Genomic DNA, 26,703 nt, shown 5'->3' on the forward strand with positions numbered 1-26,703 from the left:
CTTTAGAGAATGGCACCTACAGCTCTGCACAGGTAAGTTAGGCTTGTCCCTGTACTGTACTCTGCAAAATGACAAATGGTTGGATGTCTCTATCCATCACCAAAGTGTCACCACTCAAATACATAGGTTCTGTAGTTGAATGTAATTAAAGTATGCATTATTGATGTGTCTCTGCAAGAAAAGAAGCAGCTAAACGTACTTTTGTCATCAGTATAATTCTAAATACGACGACATCTGTCATTATTAGTTTTACCTAGTATCTTACAGGAGCAGCACTGTTTTAATTAACTGTCAGAGGTATTTTTTTCCTCTGTTCATTAAATTGCTTTCTCTGGTTTCCCAATCAAAATAACTCTGTTCACTTTTCTCATTAATTTCCCTCCACATCTGATAACAACTTTATTTTTTTTCTCCAAGTTATCTCAGTCTTTTCTCTCTTCATTTAAACTTACCTCTGCTCACTACTTCTTCCCCTTTATTCTTCTCTATGAACTCCTAAATATAATTTCCTTAAAACCCTGTTTCTCTTTCTCCAGTTGCTGTGACTTTGTTGTTTCTAAAATCTCTTCCTTGTGAAATATCTGGAACATTAGATCGTTCTGTATTTGAGGACCCCCATCCATGAATGCTTTCTCTGCCATCTCAAGTGCTCCAGGACTACCAAGGAGACTGCTGGGCTCAAGGCTCATTGCAATGCATGATTCTATGAGGAAATATAAATGTCACAGTACACATGAGGAGTGGTGCCTTTCACTGTAGAACTGAGATGCAGAGATGACAGCCTGCCCGTGCAAGTTCATGACAGAATTTGGAGATAGAGGGCAATTTAATGTCTTTATTACTAAACCACCTCATCCTTGTCACTGGTAAAACTGAGTCATGGTTATCAGTCACAGATGAGTACAGATGATTCAGAGGTTCATTAATGAAGCAGTCTTTGATGTTGTTCGAGGCTGAACTAATTAGGTTTGGAGATACAGCCAGAATATTCAAGAATCTTATTGTTTCCCTTTGTTTGCTTGTAATTGCTGTTCTGAAGTACAGCAGTTTTCTGTGCTAGGAGATTTATTTCTAATTTCTACAGAGTATTACATTACCCTTTAATGTAACTCCCTGGTGACATTTTTAAATGATTCATGCACATTTCATATGTACCAATTTATTTTTAAATGGAAGGTGCAGAGGAAAATCTTAGGAGACACACATCTGTAAAAGGAGCTTCGCTGAAGGCTTTGCATTCAAGGATCTTGCAAAGGTCTCATCTGCTCTGCTAGGGCTCACATTTAGGGCTTGAGAAGGCCCCGTGATATTAATACAATATGCAACTTATATATTTGGGAAAGGTAATCTCCACATGGATCAAGGGATGGTGTGCATTGATGATGATCAGGGGAGCACTGCCCATTGAGGAGAAGTGAGCCACACCACAGGTGAGCAGGCACTCCACACCTGAGCAGGCACAGGACAGTATGCACTGGGCTGAATGTCCAGCACAGCCTCCAGGCCCTGTTGTTCCATCTGTGTCCATTGACTGCAAGGTGAGCTCCACCAGCTCATGGAACTGGGCAAACCTGCAGGCAGCTCCCACCTGACTCTGCTGATTGCAGCATGTGCCTGGTCTTGACTTCATCTGAAAAAAGGGTAGAGAGAAGTTAATGTGTGAGCATCCTGTAGGAATACAGTAGCATTATTGTATTAAACAATTGCTCAAATGGCTGAAAAGGGAGACCTTCCCTCCACAGACATGATCAGCTTTGCATAGGGTGATGGGGAAATTCCATTCAGTCTTAGCTTTGATGCTGTATGAACACCTGTGCCCTCCATCTGAAAGAATATAACATCTACTCACAACATATATTCCTTTCTAGTCTGTCTTGGTAAAGCAATTATATTATTGATACTTTTGTTGTCAAAAAAAGGGTTTTTTGCTGGGGTCCAGGAAGAGCCCTGCATAGGCTTGTTCCCTCTCTTGCTCTCCCCCAGAATAACCTCTCAATCACTCTTACTCAGTACAAAGTCACTACGGGTGACATTTATTTAAGTCACTCAAATAAACATTATTCTGATTTTGAAATAGAGCTAAAGAGGAAAAACTGAAAGAAAAGAAAAACAAGGCAGCTTCTGTTAACCAAATTCAGGATTTGTCTCTGATGTTAATTGTTTTGAGTGGTCACTCTTTATGAACAGAACACATTCATTCATGTAACTTAGTAATGGGGGACAAATCCTCATAGCGAAGGAAATAAAATCCAGAACATACTTATTTCTAAAATATTACTCTCAGCTTGGAAAATCAGGACCTGAGGACTTTTGATGCTTAGGCAAGAAACTTAGAGGGATTGCTCTACACTTAGAATAATAGTTAAATTTCTCAGTCAGAAAGCCAGATGATGATATGATTAAATCATGGGAGCATAAATCAGGATTCTCATCCAGGTGACTTTCATGAGAAACTTTAATTAAACTTTGATTAGGTGTAGATTGGAGAGGAGAGGTATTTTTGTCTTCCCTATCCACCTCTGTGTTCACCTCTCCGTTCGTTCAGTCTCTAATAATTTTTGAAGCTACCAGTCAATCTTAATTCATGATGAAAGACTAGGTGAAGTCTTAAATATATCAGACACCAGGCAAATCAGAACCCAACAGTACTGCTGCTTGGAGAACTATTTCCTATTTCCTTTTTCTTTTTTTTTTTAATCTTTATATTGTATGAGAGATGGAAATATTTCTGTCCTTTTTGATCAGTCCATAGAATCAGTTAGCCTGTATCCTATTTCTAGCAGTAACTGGAACAAGAAAATAATTTCTACAAGTACAGAATTACCTGTCCACAATAGAGTGGTCCTCCACAGTGGGATTTCTATTCCCATGCCCTCTTAGCTGGAGCTTGGCCTGAACAGGATTTTGTATCCCTTCTCTTTCCTAGGCTGGTTTTCTGAATGCAAAAAAGAATTTACTTTTTTCTGCCTACCTGCTTGTGCATGCAACTGTGTCACACTACCACCAGAAACCATCGAACCCACTGGGCATTTTTAGCAAAATCTGAATAAATAAAAAAAGCCTGGTAAACCATATGAAAATTGGTGGTTCTGGAAAGGGGCTTATAATAATGTTCCCACTCAATAAAGTCCGGCAAAATTCAGCTGCAATACACCTGGTTTGGTGATAGCTTGGGAGCCAGCCTTCAGACAGAGAGCTACAGTGTTGTGGCCTCTGGCAAATGAACATTGCGGCCTGGGGAATGAGAGCTAGGACATGTGGGGGGAAAGCATATGAGGGGACAAGGCCTGCAGTAAAACAGTTGGATTACTGTTTACAGACAACTTGCTTCAGACACTGCTGCTTCTGTTATAAGAAAAGAAAAGGTACAAAAGGATAACCACATTCACATCATGACCTTCACGTTATTCTGGAGGAAAGGGAAAAAAAAAAGGTTCACTGCTTCCATGAGAAAGTTATAGAGTGTTTGCAGGGACTGACTCCATTGTACTAGTAAATTTAACTTAGTGAAGTGTTTATGAATTTTTTAATCCATGTAAACCAGAGTAGTTTAATTACATATTAAAAAAAAGTGTTGCATAATCTCTGTCAAGTGTTGAATATTTCATCTCAGCCTAAGGATGCAGCATGTTCCATTAGTTGAAAAAGCCCTTGAGGATGTGTGAAAGCACTGGATGAGAATGTCTCCATGTTAGATAGGAAAGCATGCATACATGTATGTGTATATCCATAGGGGAGAAGAGAAAATAACTATGGGAAATGTAATATGGGGAACAGTAGGTTGTACCTCATTGAGAGGAAGCAGGTATTATACAGAAAGATACAAGAATCTTTCATTATAAAATCCAATTTTATTAGTATAATAATTTTGACTTGAAGCCCCATTGTGCTTGGAGATGTGCCTTTGATTTCATTTAAAGAGCAAAGAGAATGGTTATGTAAAGTCTAAATCAAATTCATATACTCTTATCTGAGTATCAGGATGTTAAATGATACCTTGATTGTAATACTTGGCATCTGTCTAAAATGTCTTTGTTTTTATGCAATCAGCTTGCTGCTGAATGTCCACACTCATTGTGGCTATTTGAAGAAAATAAGATTTAATTTAGCAAGGTTTTTATTGTTAATTTGCTAGATACTTTGGTCTCCACTGACATAAAGAGACTTTTTTCATTCAGTCATTTATTTTGCTCATGGCTTCAGCAGAAGCCCACCATAAAACATATGAATTCCCCTAACTGCAGTTCAGAGGTGGCATACACTACATTCCCTGCAGCTCAGGTTCACACCTTCTGAAGAGCAGGGATCTGCAATAAGTTCAGAGTCTGTAGTGGATAGATGTAAGTTTGGCTATGGAGCCATGCTTGGTTAAGCAAGAACATCCCTCTCCAAGTAGGAACTGAAAACTGCAGCTAAAACTTTAGTTTTATTCATCTGTCCTTGCCATGTCTCCTAGATTAACCCACTAATAGCATGTAACAGTTTAATAATTTAAAGCTGTTCCACACTTAGCTCTTAAAAACATAAAACTTGGCTTTTCTCATCTGTCACAGACCTGGAGCCCAGGTCAGCTCTGAGTTAGATAGTACTGAGTTAGATAGATAGTACAATTTAGCAAGATCCAGAAACACAGGGACAACACTGATCTGTAGATGCCTGCCCCAGAAGGTGAGGCAGACTTTGCTGGGACACAAGGATCACTGCTGTGATGTGGCTGGTGAGAGCAGGAGAGGAAGAACTTGAGCAAGTGCTCTTGGTGCTTACAAGGCACGTTTAGCTAAAGGTCTGTACATGTCCAGGAAAATGGTTGGGGCAATAAACAAGTGGTCTTCACCATTTCCTCATGACCATAAAGAGCTATGACAAGCAGTCACTCCTTTCCACTGCTGGCAAAGCAGATTGCTGGGCAAACCAGATTGCTGCTTTGCTGTCTCCTCTTTGATCTCTCGCTGTAGACAGACCCAAGCTGTCTGCAGTGAACCTCGGCCCACATTTCCTTCCAGTCTGCTGTCATGGTTTAACCTCAGCAAGCAGCTCAGCCCCATGCAACTGCAGCTCACTCTCCCACAGAGGGAAGGGGAAGATGATAATCAAAGAGTTGAAGGGAGAAACAGTTTAATGGGTAAAAGAAAAGCCACTCACACAAGCAAAGCAAAACAAGAAATGCGTTCATTGTCCATTGCATGGGCAGGCAGCTGTTCAGCATACCCAGGAAAGATGGGCTCCATCATGTACAATGTGACTTGGAAATACAAACACCATCACTCCAAACTTCCCTGTTTCCTTCTTGCCCCAGTTTTATATCCTGGGCACAATGCCCTATGGTATGGGATATCCCTGTGGTCAGATGGGGTCAGCTGTCCTGGGTGTGTTCCATCCATACTCCTTGTGCTCCCCCATCCTACTCCCTGGTGGGGGAAGAGGCAGAAAAGGCCTTGACTCTGTGCAAGCACTGCTCAGCAAGAGCTAAAACATCTCTGAGTTGTCAATACTCTTTCCAGGACAAAGGAAAACCAGCCCATACCAGATACTGTGAAGAACACTGTCTCTATCCCAGCCCAAACCAGCACACAGTGCCAAAAGGTGGAGGTTGCATTGGGCTATTCCCCAGGAAAGCCTTGGGGGACTGGTCTGCTCTGTATCCATGTGACCCTTCCTCTTTGATGGTCATTCCATCCTCTAGTGTGGGTGGGATGACCAGCAAACCCAGCTGAGCCCACCAAGCCCATACCTTTAATGCTGCAAGAATGGCAAAGACCATGCTGAAGGTCTGCAAGGGCCTGGGCTTTCCCCTTTAATAAGCCTCAAAGCTACTTGAAACGCTAAGCCTTCAAGACTTGTTGGGCTGCTGCAGGTGCCAGACAGGCTGGGTCAAAAAGGATGAGGGCCTTAAGTGTCAACTTCATTTTTTTGACCAGTAGAACCTCAGGGTCTTATTCCACTTGACAAGTTTAAACAAGGTTTTTAATGAGCTTTGGTATGGGATGCAATCAATCAGAGGCAAGCTTTTCTGAGGTAAGCCTGGGAAATGCCATCAGTGTACCTACATCACAGAAACTCTCTTTTCTCTCTTCATGGGAGGTTGGGAGTTGTAGCTCTCAGTGCTCCCAGCCAGCACCTGCTATTTAAACACACTCAGCAACAACTGTGTCTTACTGGATTTCAAGGGTTCATCCCCCCTCAGAGGCAGCTGCCCTCATTAATGGCTTCTCACCACCAAAAAAGTTGGTGGATTTGTTGCTCTGTCCTGCTCCCTTCCCATAATAAAACAGAACGAAGTCCAAACAAAAAACAAGTAAACAAACAATCAAAAGAAAAATCCTGTTTGCTTTGTGCTGTTGTAGCAAAACAAATTTGTTTCCAAAAGCTCAGCAGGAGTAGCACACATGCTGGAGAAGGCAACAAGGCAGACTGAAAAGGAAGCAAGACCTCTCAGTCAGCAGTGCTGGCTTTAAACCTGTTCACCCCATCCTGTGAAAACTAAACTGCAAGCATGGATAGTGACTGCCTTCTAGCTTGGTGGCTTTAATACCTGACCAAAATCCAAAGCAATTTAACCACAGCAATTCAGTGCATTCATTCAAAAAACTAATTGCAGAGAGATGCTTCTTGAGATTCCTCAAGGCGAAGTGCATCCATATTTTAGGATTGCTTTGATAGAGCTTCACCCAGTCCACATAAGGAACATCTCAGATCCCATTTCTCCAAAATGGGTGATTTTAACTCTCATTTTTGTCTTTGAAAAATGTCTTTATTACTCCTGGTTATCACCTGGAAGATAGAATTTCACTCAATGCATTTTCACTGTTCCCATAACTCCTCCAGGCATATTTCAAGAGATGTCTCAGCTTTAATTCTCTCACTGTCCTCTTTCCCCTAATACTTTTCCTTAATGCCATATAATCAGGCAGAACACCATCAGTTAGTCAAATTAGAGTGCAGATGACATGCCATCAGCCAGAAGGAAGGAGAGGGATTACAGGCTGGTTCAGACACATGGCAATATCTAATTAGTTGACATATTGTGAAATCCTGTGAGACTTTTGGAGAGTGGTGGTAGGCAGTAGAAGAGCTGCTAATAGGTGATGGTGATAATTTTTCCCATAGTCTCCAAAGAAAGTGATTGATTACTCTGAATATTTTGAAAATTGTCATGGGTAGAGCATTTTTCCATATCTAAACAATTCATTTGGGCCTTTTAATACTGTTCACAGATGGGAAGGTGGGTCATTTACAGTAGGACTGCAAAAGGGTTAATCACAGGACTGAGAAAAACAATGGGAAGTGTTGAGATTTTAGCCACTGCTCTTGCTGGCAGGAAAGGAAAAAATCCCAAACTGGTGATTGAGCAGACTTCACAGCACACAAGGCTGGAAGACCCTCAGTGGAACACTTGGAGCTTTAAGGTACGCAAGGGGAGATGAAAGGTAACTTTTGCTGCAAGATGTCAGACTACAGGCTTACAGTCATGTCAGAAACAGAACCCAATATTTTGCTGTTTGAGGCCTAGGGACTGCCAGTAAAGTTTGAAACTTGTATTAAAGCTGTAATGAAACTGGCACTGCAAATGTTCATCTCCCATAGCAGTGAGAAAAATGAGATAGACATTTGTCTTGTATTTTCTCTCTGTTTTCATTAACTAACCTGTACACCAACAATTACTAACCTGTCATTAACACTAGCTCGTCACAATCTGTTACAGTGATTTCTACTTGCAGTACTAATGTGACAGAACTCCAGTTGCACTTCATACTGAATTACATAAGTGACAAACAAACCCTTTCAGGATTTGTCAGTAAGAATTTCTTCACTGAGAGGCTTGTCTGGCATTAAAATGGACTGTCCAGGAAAGTGGAGTCACCAGAAACAACTGGATGTGGCACTTTGTGCTATGGTTTAGGTGGCCAAGTGGTGTTCGGTCCAAGGTTGGACCCTGGGATCTTGGGGGTCTTTTCAGCTTTAATGATCCCATTATTCTATTCTATTCTATTCTATTCTATTCTATTCTATTCTATTCTATTCTATTCTATTCTATTCTATTCTATTCTATTCTATTCTATTCTACATTAGCATAATTTTATAACAGGCATGAACAACAAAAATATATCTTAAATCAAAAGCTGGGAAAAACATGAGTATTTCTCATGAGAAAAAAATGGTTATGTGTTGATAAAATAGCATTTGATATTTGGTTTATATTTAATCTGTAAAAACTGAAATACAAGCAATTATGAGACAAAAATTCCAAAAACTATAACATCTCACAAAAAATCTGAAAGGAGTGGCTCCCTTAGGACAGCAGACAATAAGAGTTCTGAAATGTGAGGGCATGCAGAGGTATAGATTAGATAATACTGCAAAAAAAATTAAGACAAACAAAAATAGTGTGAACATGTAGAATATTCTTTTTTAAAGGACAAATTGAACCTTCTGAGAAAAATATATAAATTCTTTGACTGTAGACTCAAAACAGTAAAAAGAAAGAGCTGGATCAAAGAGTCAATTCCAACTGATAAACCAAACCCCTCTTTTTTTGTGGATAACCAGTGAAATTGCGTAAGGGGTTTTGCAAACCTTCTTAGAAGCCAAGTTCTAGTACATAGTCTATACTCAGTCTTTATTGTAAAGCAGCCAGTAGTTGATCCACACGTAGGATTTTGAAAATTATTAAGAAATATAAATTTCATTAATTTAGTAATTACTTGTCTTTATGACACTATATTAGATACTATTCTTAATATGGATTTTTATTGTACAATTTTGCTACAGTTAGTTTTTCCTTATAATGCCATTTTATAGGGACTTGAATAGTCAGTTAAGAAATAAACTTTTGAATTTGCATGAAGCAGTCTTTACAGAAATCCCTCTTCATTCCTTCATATGATACTTTTTTTTAAATGATGAAATAATAATAGTGCTGTTGACTCACACTGGAGGTCCCTTTAGCCCAGTACCTTGTCCTTGGCAGTAAACAAGGGGAGATGCTCAAGGAAATATGAAATAACAGGATGAACATATAGGATGTTTCACCTGTACAATAGACTCCTCCAAATGTTTGTGGCCTGTGTACACTCAGTGGTTTATAAGCATTAATAACTGCTACTTGACTAAGAACCATGAGGTCTCTGATCCCTTAAAATTTTAATAGCCACAACATACCATGAAAATAGATTCTGTGTACAAAGAAATACATCCAGTTTTATTTGCTGCATGCCAGGTTTTGTACTGAGGGATACAGAGCAGAACTTACTCCTATTCACTTGCAGCACACTACTCATCTGATTAGACTTCTGCTTTATGCCCCCCATTTCTCTCTTTCCCAGACTACTTCCAGCATCTAAGTTTACTGAGAAATCCATGAACTTGATCATCTTTGTAGCTCTTCTCTGAAGCATCTTCCACTTCTCTCTTCTTATTTCTCCTCTATGAATATTTTATTTTTTCTTCCCTTTTATTCTTTCCCTTTTTGAGATTAAGCGAGCAGAACTGTATATAACGAACCCTACAGCCATGACATAATGATATTCTGCCTCACTCTCTGTACCTTCTGCTAACAATTTAATATTTAGGTTTTTGACCTCTGGCAGGCATTGATTTAGGGTTTTCATCAATGCATCCAAAACTTTTTGAAATGGCACTTCTGAGTAGATATACTCATGCTGTATTTTATACATGATATGCTCTTTCTTTCCCCGCATTCCTCTGAAGGATTTATGTTTGATACTCTTTTTCTTCATTTCCCTCAAGGACCAGGTATTATCTGAAAACTTACTTTGCTACTTCCCTTCTCCAGGTGCATGTACATGTTTCACACAGATCCATGCAGAACTCATCAACTCCTAGAACCTAAAGAGCTGAGAACTTATTCCTGTGTTGTGTTTCTTATTCCAACCAATTACTTGAACAGGAACCACCAGCATCCCCTGGCAGCAGAGACTGCCTAAGGCATATGGGGCTGCATCCCTGGAGCACAGCCAGGAGATCAGGGAGGCATTGGCTGTCCCCTTCTGCTCAGCACTCACTAGCTACATCTAAATACTGTTCTCCAACACAGGAAACACATCAAGAAACTGCAGCAAGTTCAGTGATGGTCAGGGCTGGAGCAGTGTCCCTGAGGCAGGGGGCTTGTCCATCCTGGGGCAGAGATGGCTTTGGGAACACTGCACAGCTACCCCAGAATCTATAGGAAGCTTGAGGAGATGGGAGTCAGACTATCCAATGTGATGTGCATTGGGAGAATAAGAGACAATAGGCATGAATTTAATCTTCTCTGAAGTTTCAACTTTGCTGTTAACAAAAAATATTTTAAAATCTGTGGACTGTTTGCACTGACAAAAATCAACATGTAATGCTGATGGCTCACAATCTCTTGAAGCTCATGTAAAGTAGTTCCTTTATTTTTGAGGATTCTAAAGTTTTTAAGTCCCATTCTGAACTGATTTTTAGCTCATAATGATTTGCAATTTCCCTTTATGATTCCACTTTGCTGATCATATATGTATTCCTCACTAATTCATGGGGAGGAATAAATAGAAGACTGACTCCAGGAGACATTTTGGGCTAGTTCTCTAGAAAGGACAAATAGGCATGTAGTTGGTGAGATGGGAAAAAAACACAAAAATTATTGAATGTATTTTTAATTAGTTCGAAGGGTTATTTTAGAGTCAGAGGGAATAAAGTAGCATATGAAGAGACATGTTTTTCACTTTTCAGTTATATCTAATCTGTAAAATATTTTGAGCATCTAATCAAAGCAAAGAATGAAAAACCATCTAGCAGATCTTCAATGCAAAAATCTACTAATTGATTAAGCATTTTATTTTTCTAGAAATAATGTCTTTCTTCTAACGTAAAGATCTAATGGTTAAGACTTCAAAATAATGAAATCGTGTATTTTCACTGCTTTACAAATTCTAAGGTTTAATTGTTAAGAGAAATGGTGAATACTCAATATATTGCATTAAGGACAGAGCACTAGAAAGCTGTAGAGTTATAGAAGAAATTTTTTTAGGGGACCACGATTTAGAGCAGTGAGTGATGCTTCAATCATGTACACACAGAGCAACAGTGACATCTAATGGCCATAAAGTTAATTATGTCTATATACGTTGCTGAGACTTTTTTTTATATTTTCAAACGCTATTATTTTCTATTCACATTGTATGCACATTAATAGAATTTGAAATACTCATATAAGAAAGGCACACCTATATCTGTGAAAAAATCAATACTTTCTAATTCTGAATTATGTTACATCAAAAAAAGCTACAACACTAGTAGTAGTAAGCAAAAGAGTTAGAAAGCACTTTAAATACTCATATGGGTATAGAAAACATTTTGATTTTGGCATGGTATAATGCCATTTATTAATTTAGTCAACTGTAATATGTAAAATGGTGGTATAGCCAGAACAATCAAAGATTTGAGGGGTTTATTTCCTTAAAAGCAGAGGCTTGTCATATATTATAGCAAGCAGACACATACAACAATTCATTAAACTAAGTCAGGTCATGTCAGAGCATAGGGACAAAAATCTTGATTAGCCTGGATAAGTTGTTCTTCTGGCAAAAGAGGGATCTACCTAGACAAGGAAAGGGAAAAAGAAACCTTTCTAGGGATCACACAGGGGCACAGCATCACACAGCCAGCATTCTGAAGGATTTCACAGAGGAAATACTGATTTCCCCAGCTTTCCCAGCATAGTCACATACCCAGCCTTTTGACAGTACCTGGCCTTCTGACTGCTCCAGGGCCATCAGTGTCTTAATTTGCAATGAAGAATGACCAGAAGCATCCAGTCCTTGAGCTCCTCAACAAAAGGGAGTGTATGGCACTATGTATGGACAAGGGATAGTGCGGCTCCCCAGTCCAGCCCTATGCAGGATGAAGTGATGATCCATCCAATCCTGATCTTGCTCCCTGGCCTCTCTTCAAGGCACAGGCAGGAGGGGGCTCCATATCATAAGCTCTCCCACCAGTTCACCCTGCACACCCTACAGAATAACCTGCATGGTAAGGTCTCCTTCACAAGCCTTCGTGGACATGCAACACCCACTGCCTTTCACCTCATTCACAAGGAGTTTTATTCCTTTGGCCTACACAATATTCCTTTCAGATCCTTCCCCCTGATTTTCTCTGTGTTATCATGACCTCTTCAATATCACAAAGAGTGAAGAATTCAAATACATATAATATACTTGGGGATTTGAGTTATGAGATTTAGATAAAACATCTAGAGTATACATTCTTGCTACAAGACTGCAAGTAAGTATTCCTTGAGAATGTGATTTCAGAAATGCCACTGAGAATGATATCCAGCTTTCCTAGGAGCTGGAGGTAAGCCAAAGACCAAGCAGAGGAGAATCAAACTCCTTCCATAATTCCCAGGATCTCTGCATCACTCTCCAAGTTTGAAAGCATTATGTTTTCTAGTACCTGACGTAAATTCAAGGGAAGCAGGTCATTCCTGGGTCAGGCACACATTCCGGGTCAAAAGCAAAGAGAAGCACAGAGTTCCTATTAATACAATCTAGGCAACAGTAAAATGAGACATACCAATGTGTATTTGTAGCGTTGCCAGTAGTAAAGGTTACACTTAAACTTGTCTAATTGTCTTTTATCTAGCATCATTCAAAGACTACACAGATGTCACAGTTATTTTCAGTGCATTAGTTCAAAATATTCTTTTATTAATTAATAAATGAGGAAAGAAAGACTATTTCTTTACAATTGCATTGAATTTGCTAATGATGCTTGAGTTTGCATACTGACATTGGTGCAGCACATTGACCAGCACAAGAAGTAACAGGGACAGCTGTTGTGTTGAGGTGCAGAAATACTTCCTGAAACCTGTCACAGGCTTACTGACCACTGCAATATTTTTTATTGTTTTGCAGCGTGAGACCTCACTGAAGAATGAAGCCACATGGGAGACACACAAGCACTAAATAGGCAAACCCACAACATATGTTATTCGTTTTTGCTGACCTGTTGGTAGTTGTTTCCTTTTTTCTGTTGGAGATACTGCACTGTGTCCATGATAAAAACACAGTGGACAGAACATAGCCACAGGTGTCATTCTTCTTGGCTGGGCATGTGTAAATATACTCATGAATCATCAGAGATGTCTAAGGCACCTGAGCTTCTCACACTGACTTCAATTGAGCTCCTTTATTATAAAGTCATGTTTAAAAGCTCATTTTAAACTTTATGACAATGAGTGTAGTTGGATGGCTATAAGCTTTAGAGAAGAGAGAGGTGAAGAAAGAGAGGAGTACATTACAGAGTGTTTTACTGTATATTACTGTAAATTACAGAGTATTTTGACTACATTGGAATGGATGATGATTAAGATGACAAGGCTGAGTGCCTATGGAATGGATGGGAGAAGTTCAGCAGGGCATATGTCATGGTGGGAGTCTGTTATAGACCACCCAACTAGGATGAACAGCCTGATGAGGTATTCTACAACTGGCTGCCAGAAGTCTCATTATTGTTGGCCCTGGTACTTATGGAAACACATTTGCCAGATGTCTACTAAGAATACAGCACAGTTAGAGGAAGTAGTCTAAGAGGTTCCTGGGTGTGTGGGAGACAATTTCCTAACACAACTGGTGAATGAGCTTACCAGTAGAGGTACCCTACTAGACCTTTGTTTGTGAACCAAGAAGGCTAGTGAGTGATGTGGCGGTCAGTGGGCATCTTGGGCACAATGACCATCAAGTGTTAGTGTTTTCTATAAGGGGTGAAATAAGGAGAAGCAGAACTTTCACAGCCCTTGTTAGGACATTGATTGACAGAGCCCTTTGGGAGTCAGTCCTGAAGGGCAAAGGAATTCAGGAAGGTTGGATATACTTTTAAAAAGAATTGTTTAATATTCAGGAGCAGGCCATCCCCATGTGTAGAAAGATAAGTCATTGGAGGAAAAGGCTGAGCTAGTTTAACAGAGAAATTAGGCTGGAACTTACAGATGGTAAGGATGGCTGACAGTTGGACTTGATGATCTTAAGGGTCCCTTCCACCCTTGATGATTCTATATGTTTCTACTTGGTTAGTCTTTTCTCAGCTGGCTTATAAGGTGAAGCCTTGATTTCATATGTTACGTTTTTCACTTAAACTTTCAGGCTGTGTACAAGAATTGTAGAGCTGTAAGTGAATCTTTGTCTAAACCATGAGAGACAAAGGACAAGCTAAACTCTGATCTATTCTTTGTCACATCATTAAGAAACAGGAATGACTTTTAGTTCTGAATATTTGCTGCCCTCAAGAGGAGAACTTTAATAAATATCTAATTCATGACATTACTCAAAAACAGTGACTGAGGGGGGTGTTTTCATGTTTTGCAAAACAGAAACACATCCCAGCCATTAAACCTCTAGATGACTATGTTGTTAAAGAGATTGCAGTCTGAAAAACTTAGTTTTAGAGTTATAAATATTTTAAAATCAGGTAAAATTAAAAACATACAGTAGATAGTTGTCACCTCACCACTGTCAACATATCATTTCAAGTCACAGACTGGACTTCCTATAACCCTGAATAGAGACAGCAATATCCACACTGAGGACTAGTAATGTTCAAGGAGTCACTAAAAAATTAGGGAAATTACTTGCCAATGTAAAATGTTGCTACATGTTATAACTAGTTTGTATAAAGTTAGTAGCTGCCTCTGCTTTAAAAGGGAGGTAAACTATCACTGAGTATTTGTATTACTGCATGATGTACAACAAAGAAAGATTTAGGAGGGGATTAGGGACACCACTATAGTCAAGGAAAGAGCTGCTGCCATTTGGAGACATTTCTAACAAAAGGCACCTCTAAATTATAGAAAATTCACAGTAACTTCTCTTACCATGATACAGATTTCTTTTTCTTTTTTTTCAGGGAATGTTGGTCCATAAGTATATTCCTTAATCCTGACTACCAAAATCCAACAGCTGTTGCCCATTTCCTATTTGAGTAAGCCAAAGAAAGATATTGGATATTCAAATTTATGCCTTAGAGATAAGAAGTAGAACTTTAGATCACAGATGATGTTTCCATTTTTGTGTAGGCTCACCAACTAAAAAAACCCAAAAACCCCAAACAAAAACATTGCCAAAAAATACTGTGAAAGTGCTTACAGGAAAATCTGGAAATATTCCTAGTGGCCATATTGTGTAGTTTCTGACAAAGAAAACTTAACTTCAAATGCCTCTTATATTTATTTCCAAATGTATATAGTATATATTTCCAAATATATATAATGCATATATTTCTCTGACAAAAGCTTCTGAGTTCCATTATAAGAAATATGTACATATTTCATATATTTCAGCCTTTCTTAGGTGGGGTTTTGGAGTTTAAACAGACATAGAAAATCTTGAGAAAGAGCTCGTAAGGATTTACATTCCATCATAAATAAGCATTAATTGTTGTACTTAAATTTGTTAAAGTCTGCTGGTTTTGGCTGGGGTAGAGTTAATTTTCTTTCTACTGACTGCTGTATTTTAGGGGCTTTCTTCTAGGGGCTGTATTTTAGATTTGTGCTGAACACAGCGTTGATAACAGAAGGATATACCAGTTAGTGCTGAGCAGTGGTTACACAGAGTCAAGCTTTTTTGGGGGGATTGTCCTGTGCAGGGTCAGAAGCTGGACTTGATGATTCTTGAGTATTCCATCCAACTTGGGAGATTCTGTGAGTCTATAAGGCCTTTTCTGCCTCTCACCCTACCCCACCAGCAAGCAGGCTGGGGGTGCATAAGAAGCTGGGAGGGGACAGCCAGGACAGCCAATCCAAACTGACCACAGGGATATCCCATACTGTTGGGTGTCTTGCTCAGCAAACAAAGACTGGGAAGAAGGAGGAAAGGGGGGGACGGACATTTGGAGTGATGGTGTTTGTTTCCCCAGTCCTTGTTGAGTGTGATGCCTGGCTTTCACCTGCCTGCTCATGGGAAGTGGGAAATGAATGCCTTGTTCTGCTTTGCTTGTGTGCATGGGCTTTGCTTTGCCTATTAAACTGTTTTTGTCTCAACATACAAGGTTTCTTAATTTTACCTTGCTGATTCTTTCCCTTACCCTAGCAGCAAGGAGTGTCTTCATAAGTGTATTTGTATCTCATATTTTAAAAATAAATGCAGTTGTGGTTCCTCACAAAATCCAACTAATTAAAATCCTAAAAACTCCAAAGTGACTTTCACACAACAGAATAGCACTTGAAATACCGACTGCTTTGGCAATCACCCTATAAGTACAGTATTCCTGACACTGCAAAAAAATTAAAACAACAAGAATCTGTGTGAAAGCAGCTGGAGGAAGAAGATGCTACCTATATCAAACAAAACCAATCTGGATGGTTTGTATTCATTATCTCATAGATTGTTCTCTTGCATTCTCATGTTCAGTTGCACCAAGATGTGTGTGTCTCGGTGTTTTGGCCAATTTCACTTATACATGGCACAGGGACAAGGGACATTACCTATCAACTTCTAATTAAACCTCTTGGGTTTTTCTTGCTGACAATGGGGTTTATACATAGTTTTAATTCACCTTGTGAGTTAGCCACTATGACATAGACCTGTGCTTCAGCATCTTGTTTAAAGATTCCTCCCATATACTTTTTGGAAGAGTGATACCTAGGGAGTGTGTATCCCCATTTGGACATCTTTGTGGCTGCAACCTTACTGTCATCCTTCTGTTAGCAGAATTTTAGTCTTCTACTTAAGTGTAGCCATGCTGTGGCCCCATGAAAACTCAGGCCTTCTGATCTTGCTGTAAACAATGGATTCCTTGTTGTTCACCCTTTTGACTGATGTTAACTTTGTCCTTGGTTATCAGCATACGATGTTCTTAATCTTCATTTGATATTGTTTCTTTTATATACATACAATGCCATCCATAATTCATTCTACTAATCTTTGTATTTCTATCCTAAATCTCTGCAAGCTATACAAGGCCAAGTCTGGGGAAAAGACTGAACTCTGTTTTAAGTTTCAGAGAAACATGAAAAATGAATATGCATGCTCAGCTCTAGAAATAACAAGTATGAATTTATAGTCAGTAATTTCTTTGTTCATTTCTGCAGCACAGTAAAGGAGTGACTCTGTTCACATAAATATGCTTTTAAAATGCAACCTTACTAACAGCTTTGTCACAGAAGACCACTAAATGTTTCAGGCTCAACTGGTACTGAACTGCAGCTGCAGCTTTTTGCTGCAGGTCAGTGCTAAATGAGTCCTACCTTCTTGAAATTTCAGGACTAATAATTTCGTTGAGCAGCATTATTGAGAAAGTATTTAAAGCAATATATGAACTTATGATTATATCCTCCTATTATATCCTGTCCATATGGATATAATGTCAGACAATTTTAAACAAGTTTGTAAATGAAAGCACATCCCAAAGACATTAGCTAGGCCACAAGAGTCTGTGACAGAGAACAATAAGAATTCATTCTAGTAACTGACAGACACATTTGAAATATGATTATGTTGGAGAGTAATGCCAGATGTTGTTCACTAATGACCTCATAATTTTATATGTATGCAATGATATTTTTATTTTATATTTATCAAGGGAAGGGCAAATTGACCCAACCAAGTAAATACCTTCCTGAAGACAAAGCTAAAGATACATCGTCCATTACAGAAGGTTAGATATCAAAACTAAAATATGAGTAAATGTTTTCCTCTCTGTGAAGAGAGTGCATTGAAAGGTTCTCTCTGCAGATTTGATACCCTTGTCCATGCTGAAGTGTTCAGTGGTAAATAAGGGAAAAAGAACTGAGATGTGGCCTTCTTTGAAAATATTTATTAGATACACACACACAAAAAAAAATGTACACAGGCTTGTTGCTATGCATGCACTTTGCAGAAGACTCAGTACAAAACCTGGTAAAGAAAAAAACCCAAAAACCCAAATCCTCTGAACCCAGTTTCCCTGGCAGAGTGTGCAGTGGCCAAGTTCCCTTATGAAGTGCCTTAGTTTCATGGTGCGTTTAACTGAGGAGTACTGTGCTGGATCATGTCTACTCTGCACCAGCATAAGCATGGAAGAGGTGGTATAGGAACCTGTCTCAGGTACCAGCTCCCAACCACTTATGTGGGATAGTTTTCAGCCAGATTTATTCCTTTATTGGTTCCATCAAGAAGCCACAACAGCACAAGTGACTGGGGGAGCAGAAGAATGAGAGTGAATGGCCAAGCATCAGGCTGGGAAGGAGTGGGAATCTGCTTCTGGAGGATTTGTGTTGTTTTATGCTTACACAGCAATAGCAAGAGCTAATGGGAAAGGAAGGGAGACAGAGACAATGGCAGGAATTAAGTCACATCCACCTCATTCAAAGATCATTTATTCCCAATATTCCCTGAAGCCAGCCCTCCCTCATAAAGGGGGAATAAGGAAGAGTCTCTACTGAGCCCCTTGGTAATTAATGACCTCACTCAGAACACTGAAGTGCCTGCCTTGCCTAATACAATTTGATCAAACACATCCTCGCACAGTCTAACTGGTAGGATGATTCCTCCTCTCCACATGTTGTAACTCAGGCAGGGTTGAAAGAAGGAGTGGGTGAAATCTGAAACATAGTGACTAAGGTAATTGCTGCAACTGAAATTTAAACAGTTCGTGCGCAACTCCAATTGATACTTTGAACAGAATAATTTAACATTAATTAGGGAAAGAACAAACAGCCCAGTACTTCTACATTCATGTCAATGCCTGTACTAGAAAGATATTAGGTCATGTTGTTTCAGGTTCACTTTGGGATGCTTCCATGCAAAACAGAACTGCCTGACTCAGAGAGAACCCTGCAGCAGCTGGAGCATTTCATTTGCAGAAAGATGCATGCTGAGACAGAAAAGAGATTTGAGGCCCAGAATGGGACTTCTGGGTGTAACATCAGGCAGAAGATGCAGCAGGTGTCCTCAGCCTTCCTCATCAGGGTGTTGGAAGAGACCTTGAAAGGCCATCTAGTCCAATCTCCCTGCAATGAGCAGGGACGTCTTTAACTCGATCAGGTTCCTCAGAGCCCCATCGAATCTAACCTTCAATGTTTCCATGGATGGGGCATCCACACCTTTTGTGGGTGAGCTGTTACAGTGTTCCCCCACTCTCATTGTAAAACAAACTTTTCCTTACATCTAGTCTGAATATACCCTCTTTTAGTTGCCCTATTGCTACAGGTCCTGATAAAAAGTTTTTTCCCATCTAGAACGGGCTGCCCATGATGGAAGGGTTTAAGTCACTATCACCGGAGGTATTTGAATATATTAAGATGGGGTGCCTAAAGACACGATTTAGTGGAGGACTTGGGAGTGTTAGTCCAACAGTTAACCTAGCACACTAAACATGAGAAACCCGAGAACCGCAGGATTAAGTTTAAAATTCCAAAATTCTCAGTATGCTCAGGATCTGCAGAGTCTCAGTAAAATGCACAACTTTATCCTTAAGCTCATGTCCTAAAACTACAATTGTAATCATACAATTATTAAAATAGCTACTTTTTGAAGACTGTATCCAAAATTAAGTTTCTTTCTTTTCATGGTATCACTCTCAAGTCTGTTAGAGGTTGACTGGCACACCTTCCTCAAATCCTGGGTTTTCCTGCAGAACCTGCCCTGCTACTCAGTAGTGCACATAATTTATACACACCTGAACAATATGTACCTGCTAATTAGATGAGTTGTTTGTGGTACTTTGAGACCAAGGCAACTGAACCAGGAAGAAATTCTCAGGGCTAGTAATAAATGTTTCCAAATTATAACATACAGCTTTTTCATTGAATGGGATGTGAAATATATTGAGAACTTTTTTGTAGTTTAATGTCTCAAAGTGTACTAGGAATAGGACATATGAGACTTCTGTTCATGTCAACATGCTGCCAGAAATACAAGCTTCTCCCACTGAGAGGCACTAGCACTGATAAACAGAAGGAAAACTAAACTCAAATGAACAGCTAATTAGATATTAAACAAGTGAACAACCATCCTGTCAGAATAATTCTCTCCACTGTAGTAAGATGAGTCAAAGTTTTATGTAATTCAAAAAAAACCCAAAAAATCTGATTATGGCAGTCAGAAACCATCAGGATTCCAAGAAAATTAAGCACATGGTATCTAGACATCAAAATGTAATATTCTGATTTATGATTGAAAAGCAAAGTGGGAAGCAGATTGAGTTACATGCTACATTCATATGGTACAGCTTTCACTTTTTTAATACTGTGTATTTTTAAGGCAGTGCTCTTCAGATTTATTTTAGTACTAGCATAAAAATCACATGGGTCTCTAAAGCCATTAGTGAGCTGGAAGGTAATGCTGAAGGTAGCAGGAAAAAAAATGGGGAAAAAAATTAAGTAGCCCTATTTGCTAGCAACCCTCTTCTAGAGAAGGAACAAATGCCAGGTGCATTTCAATGAAGATTAATGACTGACAAATGTTCAATAATAATCTCATCAGACCTGTGAAACAAAAAATACACAAACAGAAGAACTCTCAGAAGTCAAAATCTCCATTGCTTTACAGTGAACTCATGAACTTCTTTGTCTGCCAAGGTGACTCTAAATAGAAACCTGCCTGAAGAAAGCAAAGTGATTTCCCAGAAATCAACTAGGTTTACACTTATTAGCAGCTAAAATGGCTGAAGGGGCACATGTGAGACACTACAAACAAGGCATCTTTCCAAAAGACATTCTGTGTGCGTTTCCTGGTACTCCGTAGTACAGGTTCCTTTGTAGATTTGTATGTGAGCAGGAAAGCCAGAAAAATACTTTTGAAACCTCTGATCTCTGTTCAAAGTTGAGATTTTCCCTTAACAACTTGAGCAAAACTTTTATTTTGAGCTTCCTATAGCCTTGAGGTAGTCTTTTTGGTTTGATGGGGTTTTTTCCCCTTAATGTAGTCTTTTGGGTTTGTTGTTGTCGTTTTTGGAGTTTTTTGTTTGTTTTGTTGGGGTTTTTGTGGGTTTCCTTGATTTGTTTGTTTGTTTGTGTGGTTGGGGAGTCAGTTTGGGGTTTTTTGGCTGGTAGGTTTTTGGTTTTGGGGTTTTTCCCTGCTCTTTGCTAAACAGTTGCACTGGTACTGTCACCACGGGACCTACTTATGCTGAACAATGAATCAGCAGAAAAAGAAGAAAAAAAAAACTCACTAAGTAAATGTTTGCACATAGGTTATTTGAGTAAAGGAGGCTCGGAGGAGACCTCACTGCTCGCTACAACCACCTGACCGAGGGTGCAGCCAGGCGGGGGTCGGCCTCTTCTCCCAGGCAGCCAGTGACTGCCTGAGAGGAAAAGGCCTCAAAACGTGTGCCAGAGGAGCTTCAGTTCGGACACCAGGAAGAAATTCGTCACAGAAAGCGTGATTAGATATTGGAATGGGCTGCCCGAAGAGATGGTGGAATCACCGTCCCTGGAGGTGTTTAAGGAAAGGCTGGACTTGGCACTCAGTGCCATGGTCGGGTTGACACTCAGTACCACAGCGTTCGGTCATAGATTGAACTTGATGATCTCAGCTGTCTTTTCTAACCTAAGTCCGTGATCCCGTTTTCGATTAGGAGGACCCTGGTTACACCAGCAGAGTCCGAGGCCGCAGCCCGCGGCCGGCCGGGAGCCCTGGGGCGGGGCGGGTCAGGCCCCGCCCGTGGGCGCGGCGCCCGAAGGTGCCCTCAGCTCCCGCCGCCGCCGTACGTGGCCGCCACAGCCCCGGCGCGTGGAACACGTCCCTCCCGTGATTGGCTGCCTGCACAGCAGGCCCCGCCCGCCACTGCGCCCTATTGGTCAGCTTAGCCCCGGTGCCGCTCGCTCCGCGGGCCGCGGGGGGGTGCGCGTCCCCGCGGGCCGGTGGGGAGGCACCGCGCATGCGCCGCCCTCCCGTGGCCTCTCGCAGCCTGTCCCCCCCGGCCCCGCGCCCCGGTCTCGCGCCATGGCGGCCGCCGCCGAGGAGCCGTTCCCGTTCCACGGGCTCCTGCCCAAGAAGGAGACCGGCGCCGCCGCCTTTCTCGCCCGCTTCCCCGACTTCGACGGGCGGGGGGTGCTGCTGGCTGTGCTGGACACCGGCGTGGACCCCGGGGCGCCAGGCATGCAGGTAGAGCGAGGCGGCGGCGGCCCTGAGTCACGGTCGCGGCTCACAGGGAGCTCCCGGGTCCCGCCGGCCGACCCCGGGAGGACGGGGACGAGTACGGGGGTGGCCATGGCGCTCGGGCGGCCCGAGGCAGCGGCGGCGAGAGCAGGGGAGGCCCCGGAGGGTTGTCCCGGGGACTCTCCCTGTGGCGGGGAATGTCCCTGTCCCGGGGACTCGTGGCTTGTGTTCGCTCACGGTTCCCGCCCAGCTCGCGTGAGCGGGGGCTCGGGTGCGGGAAGCCGGGGAGATGCTGTAGCCGGGGGCTCCGCACCCCTCGCTCAGGGTGCTGCTGCTGTGAGGATCCTGCTGCTCAGCCGTCCACAGGCGTGTTACGGCACTTAAATACTCGTGGGCTGCCTTCGCTCGTGCAGAGCTCATTATAAAAGAACGCTTTGTGTTTTTGTTAGACCTTGGCGTTACTTCGGCAGTAGGTAGCTCGAGGCTACACACAGCCGCCTAGGTCTTTTACATGAAAAGTATATTTATGGCATATTTTGCATACCCGTCTTTCTCTTTCTATTTCTCTGCGTTTTATTGCAATAACAGTCTGTATCAAATTCGATTCTGCCAGCTTTTTTTTTTTTTTTTATATGAAAACTTTGTGTCTCCATGTCGGTTTTGTAAATTTTTGTGTGTGATGTCAGTTTGGGCATTTCCCAGCACTTATTTTTTTTAACCCTTGTCTCTTAACATTTCTTATCTTGTAAGTTTGCATGTGGCCCTTGTGTCACTGCTGCTTTTGATTTTTTGTCAACATGTTTTGTCTGAGTGATGGCAGAAGAGTCCGTGGAAGAATGATTCCGAGTTGTATGCAGCTCACTTGGACGCTGAATCCTTTGTTTTGTTTTGTTTTGACTAAGCAGGGCTTGTGGTGGTTTGTATCCTTTCTTTGGTGTGGAATTAACTCCTAAGTGACCTCATTCAGGGACCTGAGCCTGGCAGATCATTAGTTCCATGTTCTGAAATGACTCCTTATGGGATGGGGTTAAACTAGAGGATGAGTTAAGAGGACAGGATGAGGGAAGGAGTGGCCAGGTGTAACTTCGGTTGAGTTAAGCTGAAATGAAGCTGGTGCTTTTCGTAAGAAGTTGTGGGTAAGTGGAAGAGTAATTGGAAGTCTTAATTAAAGCTAGCCAAAAGGAAAGCATGATAATACCATGGGCAGAGCAGAAAGTAGAACACAGTTAGGAAGGTGTGAATATAAATGGAATGATGTGCATAGTTCTGAAGTTTCACATATAAAAGCAAAAACCCCTAGGGTGTCTAAAGGTTATAGAATGAGTAGAGGTCAACAACAGCAACAAAACCCCAATATGAATTTATTGGTAGTAGTGGGAAGCTTTGTTCTGATATAGGTAACGAAAGGCTCATAAGGAGTGTTAACGAAGCACTGTGATCTCCCTGTTGCCCATATCAGTTTTCTCCAACTTTCTTTCTTTATGCACAGGATAGAATTGCAGGCAGTGCAGTAAAAGATTTGTAGAAGAAGTAAAAGATTTGGACAGCAGAATGTGTAATTCATGTTGTAGTGTGTGAGAGTAAGTTTGCAGGGTTGTTAGAAGAACATGTAAAGAAGTTGTGTGATCTTTCCACACTGCCCACTTAATAGACCGGGGCTTGCTAAAGTACAGACTTATTGCACAGGGAGTTATAAAGGCGGCATAGGCAGCACCCAGTCTAGAATAGCTTTGTAGGTGTTTCTTCAGCAAAAGAATGTTCTCACTCTCTGGAGCATTTGCCAGTTTACATTTTGGCTCAGTGCAGTGAATCAGTGTCCTGGGCATAGGCAGTGACACAGCATAGCTGTACTGCAAGAAGTGGTTTCTAACCTTGAGACAATTTTTTGGATTTTTTTTTTACACCCCTGTCTTTGCTGCTGCTTTTCCTTACTGTCAGTCTTCTTGTCAGTTCCTAGCCTGGCATAGAGTTAGATCTATAAGATTTTGAATCCGTTGCTAACCTATAGCAAGGTTAATTGGTATTACAACTTTGAGTTCTGGTTAATGACAATAATTATTACAAGCTAAAATGAGCTATTGTGATTTGGGTATAGTGCAGTTCTTAGTCAAAACAAAACAGTTAATTTCTTAGCTGCTCCATAGTGTTTCATTCCTGGGTAGGGTTCCTTTGCTTGTTGATTCTGTGACTTGGTTTGTAAACATTGATAGCACTGTTTGTTCTCTTTTTGAGGGACAGAAGGATTTGGGGACAGAGTTTAACAGGGAAATATTATGTTTCTGTTCCTTCCTGGATGCTTGCTGCTATAGAGAGAATAGTTAAGAAAACCTTCTTAGATCTGTTGTCTCTTGGTTAGCTTTCTTTGACACATAAAATGTTAGTCTAGCTTGTACTTACTTTCCTTTTCTTTATCAATCTTTTGTAACCAGTGCCCTCTACAGAATTCCTTTCACCTCCTCTTCCACTGCTTTTCCACTAGTTGACACCAACTGTAAAGTTTAATTTGTCTGCTTCTTTCATGTGAGTTTTTCCCCCTTTCAGTAGTCTTGGTAGAATGTATTTCCTACTGTCTGCCAAGTCATTGTTTGTAATTCCTCATTAAGGCACAGTGACTGATGAAATTTTAGGTGCATTTAATGGAGTGTTGTGGTTGTATATGTGTAGTCTCTGCTCAGCCCCACCCTGTCCTTTCCCTGTCCTATTGGGGCTTCTTATGTTTCATGGTAGGTAAGTCATTTCATTTCACTTCTTGCAAATTTATTTATTTTGTGAAGTGGCATTTAGAATTATTATTTACTAACATTAACTTGTGCTTTTATGTGAGAACTTTTTAGCAGTAGCAGCTAGTTTTGTTTTACTTGCTTTTCAGCACTGAGTTAAAAAAATTGCTTGGAAATTATTTTGTTTGTGATGATGATGATCAGCTGTCCCATGACCAAAGTGCTGAAGAACTTGTTCATCCCTTGTGGCAGCAGTAGCTGTCAGTTGGAGTCAGTGATTGTATGGGCTGGCAAAAAACATGCTAAAATGCATCTGGCTTTCCTTTTTCTTGTGTTGTGTCAAAGATACTGGTGCTCCTCTACTTCTGTTATAACCTGTATCAGTTGCCAGAATTATTTCACACACTAATATCTATAACACTAAATATTAGTGTTCTCAGTTTACTAATTTATCTGCTTTACAAAGTCAGAACTAACATGTAAGCAGGATTTTAAAACTTCAAGCAGAAATGTATAAACAGCAAAGTAGTTTTCAGTTTTAAACTACTGATGTATTTTTTAAATGCCTATAAGCAAGCCATAGTAATTAAGGCCAGATTGGGGATTTTTTTTCTAAACACAGTATAAAATATTTTTAATTGTATAGAATTTTTTTTTTTTTTTATTTTAATGCAAAAGGTACTAGAATGTACCTTCTGTCTGTAATCAATTCATTACTTCAGGACTCTTCTGTACACATAAGGGAATTGATCAAGGTGACTTGATTATTTTCTGTTACAATTTTAAACTCAGAATTACAAGATTTGCAAAAGAAAACTGAGCTGAACTCTTGAGTTTCACTCTGGCATTGCTGCTGGTGGGCAGTGTGCCGAAGAGCAGTTCATGGTAGCAGTAGCCGCTGTATCGGTTACTTGCACTAAATTACTGTGAACCTGTCTGGATTGCTGCTGTTAGGAATTGAGCCTTAGACCAGCTGAAACTCTGAGTTTCTTGTATCTGACTGAAAGACTCTGATTTCTTGGTTCTGACAGTACAAACTCCTGTGCATGTGTGGGCCTGCTAGGTTTCAGCTAGGAGGCAGAGAGCCATAGAGTGTAGGAGTTGCACCTTGTCTTTCGGGCTAGGAAACAACTCCTAAAACTATCCAAGCTTGCTGCAGCATAAATCTGTGTTCTGGCCACCTGTTGCTGTATGACTTGCCTCCTTCAAGCAAGTCACCTTGGATTACATTTTCTTTCTTGTTTTCTTGTACTTTGATCACTGAATAGTTGACTTTGAGTAGAGGCATATTGAAAAATGTCCAGTGCTGCTAATGTCAGGATTGGCTTGCAGTTGCTTTAGTATTGGAGCAGCTCTTGACTTTTGTGTGAATTGTGACCAACACTGAAGACATTAATTACAAATGTTTGAAAAGTGTATGGTTTAGTGCCTACACACTGTTCCCCAAGTAAATTTTCACTACTGTGTAACTATCGTTTGGTCGATGTTTTACCAGGTTATGATGCTCTTGAGATTTTCTGCAGTGAACTTGAATTTCTATGAACAGAGTGTTGGTTTCTGTCATGAAAGCCTAGCAAGCCTATTCAAAAGTATTTGTTACCTTCTGGGAAATGAAATTGATGCTGTTTTTATGGTTGCTATGGGTTTGGAATATTTGGGGTTGGTTCTTTTTATTTCTTTAAGGTGTTTAAGTCTTTTCATTGGGGGTGTTGCTTGTTACTTGTCTGGGTTGGTTTTTTGTTGTTGAGTTTCTAGGAGATTGTTTTTTGGATTGTATGGATTTTGGTTGGGTTTTTGTTTGTTGTCTGTTTTCTTTTGTGCCATGAATTTCAGACCATGGAAGTATCTGTGCTTCTTTGCTGAGATGTGATAAGAACCTGACTCTTGTCCTTTTGGCAGCAGCAGAGTGACTTTTATGAAACAGTTTG

At 40.6% G+C, this 26,703-nt stretch overlaps 1 protein-coding gene across 2 annotated transcripts in view; it reads left to right on the forward strand.

The window, feature by feature from the left end:
• Nucleotides 1-21,825: 21,825 nt before the first annotated feature.
• TPP2 (tripeptidyl peptidase 2) overlaps nt 21,826-26,703 on the forward strand; it is a 50,350-nt gene continuing 45,472 nt past the window's right edge. For both annotated transcript variants that reach the window (XM_050981804.1, XM_050981806.1), the window contains exon 1: nt 21,826-22,061. In XM_050981804.1, the coding sequence (XP_050837761.1) occupies nt 21,900-22,061 (162 nt within the window). In that variant the 5' untranslated portion in view covers nt 21,826-21,899. The remainder of the gene's footprint in view (nt 22,062-26,703) is intronic.

Source organism: Serinus canaria, chromosome 1, assembly GCF_022539315.1.
Source record: "Serinus canaria isolate serCan28SL12 chromosome 1, serCan2020, whole genome shotgun sequence".
In the NCBI taxonomy this organism is placed as follows: domain Eukaryota; kingdom Metazoa; phylum Chordata; class Aves; order Passeriformes; family Fringillidae; genus Serinus; species Serinus canaria.